This window comes from Cyprinus carpio, chromosome B22, assembly GCF_018340385.1.
Source record: "Cyprinus carpio isolate SPL01 chromosome B22, ASM1834038v1, whole genome shotgun sequence".
Taxonomy (NCBI): domain Eukaryota; kingdom Metazoa; phylum Chordata; class Actinopteri; order Cypriniformes; family Cyprinidae; genus Cyprinus; species Cyprinus carpio.
In genome coordinates, this window is record NC_056618.1 from 26,702,676 (window position 1) to 26,713,351 (window position 10,676).

General features: G+C 33.1%; 1 protein-coding gene across 6 annotated transcripts in view; it reads right to left on the reverse strand.

Annotated features, from left to right (window-relative positions):
• cfhl4 (complement factor H like 4) overlaps window positions 1–9,556 on the reverse strand; it is a 113,860-nt gene extending 104,304 nt beyond the window's left edge. For 5 of the 6 annotated variants that reach the window (XM_042748770.1, XM_042748769.1, XM_042748771.1 and 2 more), the window contains exons 1-9: window positions 9,400–9,556; window positions 9,137–9,316; window positions 8,852–8,957; window positions 8,706–8,782; window positions 8,185–8,379; window positions 7,226–7,423; window positions 5,956–6,147; window positions 1,456–1,629; window positions 185–358 (exon numbers count right to left, since the gene is read on the reverse strand). In XM_042748770.1, the coding sequence (XP_042604704.1) occupies window positions 185–358; window positions 1,456–1,629; window positions 5,956–6,147; window positions 7,226–7,423; window positions 8,185–8,379; window positions 8,706–8,782; window positions 8,852–8,957; window positions 9,137–9,316; window positions 9,400–9,466 (1,363 nt within the window). In that variant the 5' untranslated portion in view covers window positions 9,467–9,556. The remainder of the gene's footprint in view (window positions 1–184; window positions 359–1,455; window positions 1,630–5,955; window positions 6,148–7,225; window positions 7,424–8,184; window positions 8,380–8,705; window positions 8,783–8,851; window positions 8,958–9,136; window positions 9,317–9,399) is intronic. The other variant, XM_042748774.1, reaches the window with a different exon arrangement.
• Between the last annotated feature and the right edge of the window lie 1,120 nt (window positions 9,557–10,676).

Consider the following 10,676-nt stretch of genomic DNA (forward strand, 5'->3'; position numbering starts at 1 on the left):
CAAAATTTGATTGACTTCAGCTCACAAGTTACTTCTGTTCAAGACATAATAATACAGAACTAAGGGCAAGAAGAGATGCAGCATGAAAAAGTGGGAACTATTACTGTCTTTTATGGGAGAAAAATCAATCAGATAAAAAATGTATCAATTTAAAAAAGTAAAATTTTTTAGTAGCAGAACATACCAGCACACAGTGGTTTTGGTGTCCATCCGTCTCGTGTACATGTGGCCTTTTCTGCTGTTTTCCGATATCCGGACTCACAACGGTAAGATGTTTTTGTTCCCAATTTCATGTCTCCACTGAAGTAATAGTTTGGTGTAGACACATGCTGGTCACGTGGAACATCACATGTAATCTCTGAAACAAAAAAAATGTAATCTTTGAAAAAAAAAAATATGTTTATATATATATATATATATATATATATATATATATATATATATAGTCTTGCAAAAGCAAACATTTCTTTCAAAACAATTTTAACTCTTCTAATTTGTGTGTGTGTGTGTGTGTGTAGTAACATTAAATAATTAGCCACATACACGTCAAATTACACACAGATGTGAATAATGTAAAACACATACATACATACATACATACATATATATATATATATATATATATATATATATAAAAAACACACAGTGTAATCATAACTATATACACTGAAATGCAGGGGACACACACACACACACACACACACACACACACAGTGTAATCATAACTATATACACTGAAATGCAGGGGGTTAAAATCATTTCCTTCTCAAAACACGAAGTTTTGATGTCTAAGTGAACAAATTATGTCACTGGGTGAATAAGTGTGGTATTTACAGTTTTTTTTGTTACAGTCACTAAGACACATTTCTAAATACTAAAGTCACTTTTTCAAAACTCTTCACACAGTTCTCCTAATAATTTTTCAACTTGACACAGCAGTTCATTTCATATTCAAAATGCACTAAAACTACCCAAACACTTTCTTAATGTCTCAAATCAAGTCATTCTAACATTACACATTACAGTACAAAATTATTTGTAATTTTTCCACTTTTGTATATGTGGTAATAAAAGTATGAAAGACTAACACTAACACAAGATGTTTAGCTACATGCAACTGCTTTGATTTTTTATATTTAGAATATTTTTCTTTATGATATTACTTTAGAAATTGCAAAATTTTGTCTTTTACATTTTTGTACTGTGCTATGTTTTGAACTTAAGTTTTACAGTTTTGAAAATAGTATGTAAACAAACAAATTAAATTAATTAATCAATAAAATTTAAAAATTTTTGTGTTGAAGTGATAAAAGAATTCATGTAATTTGACAAATGTTGTAAATGATTGCATCATGAAGCGTGAAAAATGTTAATACTATTACTGTAAATGCTTTGTCTTTTGCGGGAGACGAATCAATCAGACAAAAAAAACTAACATTTAGTAGCAAAACATACCAGCACACAGTGGATTTGGTGTCCATCCGTCTCGTGTACATGTGGCCTCTGCTGCTGTTTCACGATATCCAGGCTCACAACGGTAAGGTGTTTTTGTTCCCAATTTCATGTCTTCACTGAAGTAATAGTTTGGTCTAGACACATGCTGGTCACGTGGAACTTCACATGTAATCTCTGAAACAAGATAGTAATAAATAAATAAATAATTTATACACATTTTTTTAATTTATGGCTCCATTCTCTAAACTCTACACACAAAACATACACAACATGCAAAACGTCACACATATCTTGCAAAAGCAAACAATTCTTTCAAAACTATTTAAACTGGTATATTTGCATAGTAACTCTACACACAAACATAAAATAATTAGCCATATACACATCAAACTACACACAGACGTGAAAAATGTAAAACACTTGTGTGTGTGTTTTGCTTGTTAAGAGTGCAGTGAAGCACAGGAGTTTGTCATACCACTTGCACATACAGTCATGGCCAAAAATATCGGCACCCGTGGTAAATATGATCAAAGAAGGCTGTGAAAATTAATCTGCATTGTCCTTTTGATCTTTCATTTTAAAAAATTCACAAAAATCTAACCTTTCATTGGATAATAAGAATTTAAAATGGGGGGAAATATCATTATGAACTATTTGTTTTTCTCTAATACACATTGGCCACAATTAACGGCACCCTTTTATTCAATACTTTTTTAAACCTCCATTTGCCAGTTTAACAGCTTTAAATTTTCTCCTATAATGCCTGATGAGGTTAGAGAACACCTGACAAGAGATCAGAGACCATTCCTTCATCCAGAATCTCTCCAGATCCATCAGATTCCCAGCTCCATGTTGGTGCTTCTCCTCTTCAGTTCACTCCTCTCATATTCCGTAGGGTTCAGGTCAGAGGACTGGAATGGCTATAGCAAGCAGAAGCTTGGTTTTGAGCTCAGTGACCCATTTTTGTGTTGTTTTTGAGGTTTGTGTTTGGATAATTATATGGTTGGAAGATCCAAACATGGCCCATTATAAGATTTCTAACAAAGTCAGTCACTTATTGATTTTTTTATCTGTTGGTATTTGATAGAATCCATGATGCCATGTATCTAAACAAGATGTCCAGGACCTCCAGCAGAAATATAGGCCCACAACATCAAAAATACAGCAGTATATTTCATTGTACACATGGGGTACTTTTTATCCCTGTGTGCACCAAACCCATCTTGAGTGTTTGCTGCTAAAAAGGTAATTTTTTAGTTACATCTGATTTTTCTTGAAGCCCTCCCAAACAACATGTGGTGATGTAGGTGCTGTTTGACAATATTTTTTAAGGTTTTCTGACCCCGAGACCATTTTCTGCAGTTCTCCAGCTGTGGTTTTTGTAGAGTCTTTAGCCACTCAAACTCTCCTTTTCACTGTGCATTAGGACGATATAGACACACGTCCTCTTCCACGCAGATTTATAACATTTTCTGTTGATCGGAAATTCTTAATTATTGCCCTGATGGTGGAAATGGGAATTTTCACTGCTCTAGCTCTTTTCTTAAAGCCACTTCACTAATTTGTGAAGCTCAATTATCTTTTGCTGCACATCAGAAATATATTATTTGGTGTTTCTCATTATGATTGATGATTAAGGGAATTTGGGCTTTGTTTTCCCTCATATTTATATTTTTGTAAAACAGGAAGCCTTGGATGGATAATTTCATGTTCATAATCACCCTGGAGTGCCCCAAATTGTGAATATGAATGGGAATATACTTTCTGAGATATTTTACTCATAATAATTTCTAGGGGTGCCAATAATTGTGTCCAATGTGTATTTGAGAAAAACATTAATTACATAATGATATTTCCCCCCATTTTAAATTCTTATTATCCAATGAAAGGTTAGATTTTTGTGAATTTTTTTTTAAAGGATTAACAATGCAGATTAATTTTCACAGCCTTCTTTGATCATATTTACCAAGGGTGCCGACATTTTTGGCCATGACTGTACATGCATATACACATATACAGTAGGGCTGTCAAAATGGCTGAAAAACTAAACTAAATTCAAATTTTGTTCTTTTGTTCTGAATATTCAAATTATATTCGAATTTACAGATTTTTTCCATAACCCAGGATTATCAGAGATTTATTTATTAATATTTTATTTTGAATTAAGAAATTATTATATTCATCATTATAGTAATTATTACATTATTAAATTAGTACATTAAGTATAGGCCTTGGCTACCAGACTGTATTTAGACGAAATAGACAGCATTCGAATGAAGTTTATCATGAATAAATGTTAGGCTATATTAAGTACATAAAATAAAATGCCTACAAGAAAACATTTTTATCCATCCCACAGTCTTTTAAGTCCATTAACTGATCTTTTTCCCCCGTAATATCTGTTTTATTATTATTATTATTAGCCTATTATTATTGGTTATATTTTTGTTTTCGTTTATATTTTTCCCCTTCATTTCGATCTCTTAACATTCTGGATAGTTTCGTAAATAGCCTACTGTAAATTCTCAACATGTCATTAAAGGTTTGATTATGCTGACTGGAATTTTTACTGGAATGCAGTTTAAATTTAACATATTTCATTTTAATTTGGCTAATTAATAGACTTTAATTATAAATACCATGTGTAGTGTTTCGTTGAGGAATGAATCATAAAAATGTTTTATCCATCTGTGATAATCCCGGGTATAGGTCTGCTATGCTATGGCCACACAGGTTTGTTTACGCATTAAACTCATGGCCACGGAAAATATATGTTGTTTCCTCAACAAAATAAGTCATGGCCATGAGAAATGGATATTGTTCCCTAAACATAGGATCTCATGGCCATGACATAAGGATGTCGTTACCTCCACAAAATGATCTTGTGGCCACGACATAGGCCTAATGTCACATTCCCACGAGTTAATATGACGTTCCCACAAATTAATATTTTGTGGCCAAGACATATTATCATGTTCCCATGAGTTAATATGTCGTGGCCACAACAAAACTAAGTCAATTGAACATGTCTCCTCCCAGCCACTGTATTTCCCCAATATTTTGAATGAACAATGTAGCAGTACCACATCCAGTGGGTTCAACTTGATAGGCTAAAAAAAAGCATGAAAATGCATTGACACCTACCGTTACATCGTCCTAAAATCCAAATTCAAACTTATAACACTCACTGATGCACACCTAAAATTCAAATGCAACGTTTTTGCATGCAAATGCGGACTGTTAATTAAAATTAGAATATTCAAATTTAGATTTTTTTTTTTTTTTTTGACAGCCCTAAACAGTTGATGAATTTTACACAGTTGTACACTGAACGGAATCAGAACGGAAACAGTACTGACTAACTTGAGATGTATAATGACACTATTGTCTTGTTAGAGCTGCTTTACTGCAGATTTTGAAATATTGTGAAGCTGATGTGAAAAAACGTGTATTTTACCCCCAAAATGTGATTTTTACCGGGGAACCCCCTCGAAACACGATTGGGCTAGTTTTATGTAGCAATTGGCTGGGTTTTATTGGGAAAACCTGGCAACCCTGCATCACCTACACACACACACGAGTCAAAAACGAGAACGAGAACAAAGTAAATAGTTGTGGAACTCGGCTGTCAAGGCTATTTTATTCACTTAAACATCGGATGAAGTGATAATTTTCTCTTTAATACAGATGATGCCAATGTATTTTTCGATGAGTCCTCTATGTTTGTAATAATAATGTTACCTGCTTGATGGATAGTAATGTCTACAACGGACACGACTGCTATCGCAGCGTGACCACAGCAGCTTTAAGTTGTCTAATTTGGCACGGCCTCCCTGCTGCACTAATAGTAGTAAGGCTTTTGTATACTTGTCCTACAAACAAGCATGATTTTAAAACATTTAATGAGAGCGAATGATATGCATACACCCAAGAAATCTTAAGAAGTTCATCTGACATCTTTCTAACATTTTTTATCAGACTCCTAGTCTATGTGTAGGTTTATATCTAAGTACTGTCCTTCTGAATTGGCTGAGATTCAGCTGGTTTGAAATTAATTTAAAGAATTTATATTATGTGCAGAGAGCATTCACACAATATCGGCATGAAAAAAAGAGAAATTCATGTCCATGAACACAAATCAATAGATTAAAAATTTGTGACTGTCACAAAATGCTGTAAGACTGGGTTGGAAGGTCACACCAAATGATGATTTAATTTATTTAATAGAAGTTAACTGATAAAGAAAATTAGTTTTTGACATTATTTCTGACATCATCCTTTTTTACAGCATTTTATCCAAGTGCCTAAAATTTTAACAGTACTGTAGCTTTGCAGGTTAATTTTGTGCAGCCGCTACAATGACTGATTAATGGCCAACTGTACCAGCTTGTCATAGTTTTTTTTTTTTTTGCATATATATACATACATATATATATATATATATATGTATATATATATATATATATACATTATTATAATATATATATATGTGTTTCATACCTCTACATGTCGGATATGGGTAATCCCATTCTCCATTTGACTGACATTCAATTGCTCGACGTCCGTTAAGCTTCAGGTTCACATCAATGCAGCGAAAAAGTAAAATATGTCCAGGTTTATAAGGTGAATCAATAACTGGATGTCCAAATAAAATTTCAACATTGGTGAGTGGTTCCTCCTCACAGGCAATTTCTGTAGATGAAGAAATAAAATTAATTCAGTATTAAAAGAAAACTGTTATAGTTTTACTGGAATTAAATCAGAGCAGAGCAGTTTAATGACAGCTAACTTTACTTCAAATTTAGAACCACATTTCTGTTTTATGGTCAATGAACTTTCATGAAAAAATTCAGAAAGGCTTTAAAAATAAATGTGATATACAAACATGATATTACATATTGTGCAACATATTGGATGTTTATCCTTCAGCTATGTTGTGTATCATTGTGTTACCTTGTGTATGTGTGTGTATATATATTATATAAGAGATCCAAAAGAGACTTTCTGAAGAAAAATTGAGTTGCTTTTATCACTGCCAACTTGTCACCGTGGTGGTAGTGTGTATCTATGTTGTTGCTAGTTTGTTCTGGGTCATTGCTAGGTGATTGTTTCACCTAGCAATGGCCCAAATCAAAAGAGACTTGGGTGCTGATGAATAGCCTACCAAAGTTTAGCATCTACTTTATGTTAGCAATAATAATCCTTGCAAATGCTGCTAATAAAACCTTGGCGAGGAAGAGCTCCTGATTCCTTCTCTCGGCGACAGATCCCTAACACGCTATTTTTTTGTGATGGTTTAAAGATTGGTTTCCCTTTTTTGCATTATAGGCTACTATATATATTCCACTCAAGAGATCATGTTGTAGAAGTGACTTGCTATTCATAATTGTGTTAATTTGTGATCCTTAAATATTCTGTGCTTAGTGTCAACTTTGAACTGACCACTTTCATTTGTTGTGTATTATTTCATTGCTTTTGGAGTGTAGGGGTGACCTGCCATTTATTTTGTTGTCCTTATTTTTAGGGAGGCAGGGAAGTCTTTCTGTAATTTGGTTTCCATTGCTTAGGTTATTTATATAAATTTTTTTTTTGTTATTTTGGCCTTGGGTCACCCTGAAATTATTGCTCCTTAATAACGTCTCTTTCTTCAATAAAAAAGTTGACTTAAAGTCAGTGTATTTGGTGATCTGGTGTAAGAAGCATGCATATTGCATGTGTACCACAGATCTATCTTTAGCCAATCAGAAGCTTTTATTTTCTGTGTGCTTACCTTGACATTTAGGAAAAGGGCTGCTCCATTCTCCATTTGACTGGCAGGTGATGTCCCTCTGTCCGTTTAATTTCATCCCTTCTCCAGTGCATGAAAATGTTAGCCTGTGTCCAGGTTTTACGGGACCCTCAATATCAGGAAGTCCCTCAATTTTTAAGTGTCCCACTGTTGTGCTCCACTGTGGAAGACATGTTGCCTCTAGAGAAAGCAGACAATTGGTCACATTTTATCCACTCAGAAGCTTTTACAATTTTATGTGTTCCAGTGTTTGGGAGCAACTGTGCTACCAACTTCCAGTGTGATTTAGCATAATAATCACGTTTTTTTTTTTTTTTTTTTTTTTTTTTTTTTTGATGAGTTAAAGATAAAGTATTTATCTTTCCCTAATAACCTCATGTAAAAATCTGTGGTTTTATTTAATCAGAACACAGCTACATAACTGATTACTGCACTGCATTTTATGTAGCATTATACAAAATAGTATTAGAAAATGATGTATACAATATAATAAACAAATTCCACAAAAATATGAAATCTTATAAAACAGGATGCATAATCTTATAAAATAGAAACAATATCCCACAACAATATTTTCTAGAAATATGTCATAAAATTATATAAAATTGAACATTATTCAATTGCAAAATATTATTTACAAAGTATAAAACTGAAAGCATCAGTCAGTCAAGCATATATTTTTATATTGTAGTGATGCGTGACATTTTATTGGTCATTCAGTATTCCCGCCCACTACTTAAGAAACCATCCTCTAAAATGCTTAGAGCATTCAGGTTGCTAAACTTATTCTTAGCCTCTAACTCAGTCCCTGGCGAGCCAAATCTAATGTTTTATTACTCTGTGGCTAAAGAGAGACTTTTTGTCATCTAGCGTGAAATTTAGTCTTTCATCAGTGTGATTTACTCGCAATGTAGAGAGTTGTTTACCATCTGTGAACTTACCAACACATGTAGGAATTGGGCTGCTCCATTCTCCATTTGACTGGCAGATGATTTCTTTCTGTCCTCGTACAATCAGTCCTTTATCAACACATGAAAATGTCAACCTGTGTCCACTTCGGATCAAGTCCTCAGAGTGGTCAGGGAGTCCCTCCACTCTGATGTTTCCATCTGGGGCTATTCGTTCACATGATACCTCTAAAGAGAAAAAAGTTTCAGGAGCTCAAATGGCTATTATGGTTATTTCAGTCCACCCAGGATATTCATAATGTAAAGAAATATTTGATGTCACCTGCATTTTGTCGAAAATATAATGATTTTTTTCAATTAGAAACTTTGGTTCCATGAAGAACCTTTCCATTACACAAAACGTTCTTTATGTTATTCTTACAATTATTAAAATATTCTTCACATTGAGAAAAAAAAAAAAGTTTCTTTTAAGAGCTGAATGGTTCATTCTATGGCATCGCTGTGAAAACTGTGAAATCTTTGTTTTTAAGAGTTTGGGCGATTTTTCTCAGTACCTTCACATGCAGGTAATTGATTGTCCCATCCACCCTCCCGACATGTTCTGGTGTCATATCGACTCATAATCTGGTAGCTTGAAAAATACATCTCATAAGATTACTTTTTCAAATAACTCTGTCTATATATGAACTTACATACTTACCCATCGTTGCAGATATACTTGATGGTGGTTCCAAAAACAAAGTTTCTTCCACTTTCAACAATGTAACGACCATTTGGAATATCTTCAGGTGACTCACAGGGTTTGACTTACGATGAATCAGAAGCAAAAGATATAATTCTTAGAATTCAGCCTTTAAAGGCCAAGGAAATTATTACTTGACAAAAAAGTTACTCAGGTTACTTCAGATGCATACAATTAGATTTAAAAGTATTGTACATCAGTTCAGAGATTTATAAATTGTGTGTGTGTGTCTTGTATACTCACGTGTACATTTATCCCCACGCAATTTAATCCATTCATTATTGCTACACTTGTAAATTATTTTTCTCGGAGAGACGTGGCCAGATACGCAACTGTAGTCAAGTGTATCATCATCAGAGTATTGAGGTTTTTTTGAGCTTTCAGAAACCTCTGCATTCTCTACCACTGGGATCTCAGAGCAACCTGTTTGACATTAGAAAACGACATCTTTGCTGTAATTTTCTATGTAATAATTTACTAAATCTTTTCAAAAAGAAATGCCTCACCATTTGATGTAGAAGCAAAAACAATGAAGCATATCCAAAGACACAAAAAAGCAAGACTTGATTCCATTTTCCCCAGTCTGTTTGTTCACAATGGGATATGAAGAAGCTTGTCAAACAAAGTCTTTAACTCGGTTAATATTTGACAGTTCTGGGCAGGACATTTGTGTGTTGCATGATGTTTATTTGGGATCACATAGGGCTATTTGTATTGTATGTTAAAAAATATGTTTGATTTGTCTAAATAATAATAATAAATGATGGATCATAAAGTAATATACAGTATATTGAGATTTAAAAGTCTGATCTAGTGAAAATTCTAGTAAAAACAAGTGAATATTTCCCCTTTTTTGGAATTCTTCACAAAGTAAATTATCAGTAATTATCAACAATTTGAGTGGACAGTGAACTGGGGGAATAACAAACAGGGAAAAAAGGAACAGTGTAACACTTTCTAATAACTTTCAATCAGTTTAAATCAGTAACAGATATCATGTAATGTTTAACAGATCATTAGTTAATAAATATTCAAATAGCTACAAATATGAGATAATGTGCTTGTAAATGTTTGGGCATATTTGGTAACACTTCATATTGTGTTCATTTCAGACATTCTACAAACTATAAATAACTTTCTAGACATTCTACTGACTATAGGTAACCTTGCAAGTATGTCATCTTATTCTAGATGTGTGTCTAAAGTGGACTTCTGAAATAAAGTGTAACTTCATATTGTATCATAAATCTGTCATTAGTAAAAGTTTTTTCCTTTAAAATACAGTTCTTGTTGTTACTATTTGTTGTTTTTATGTCTAAAGTAATAATATAAATACACTCAACTAATCAACTTTTACTCACGCTTTGTTACAGCAGCAAATGTTTGGTAAACGTTTATACACATTTCCAAATGATAAATAGTTTCAACTTTAGATTAAGTACTGCAAAAACTTGAACAAATAAAATGTGTTAGCAGTAGACATCTGCATACACACCTCAAAAATGCAAATGCACGATTTACTGCTTAAATGACAGTATACAATCAATCTAAGATTTTTTTTTTGTACCATGCAAAAATAAATAAATAAAAATAAATAAAATTAAGGTCTGAGATCACAAAAAAAATTTGCAATAACAACACATGAGGGAGTTGTAATGCTTTTTTCCTGTATGTGATCTAGTCCAGCTTGAAAACATTGATGATTGTGAGCTTGGAACTGCTGTTGTAACCCATGTTGCATACTAAGCAAACTGAACCACTGCAAAGCAAATAATCTGTGCAA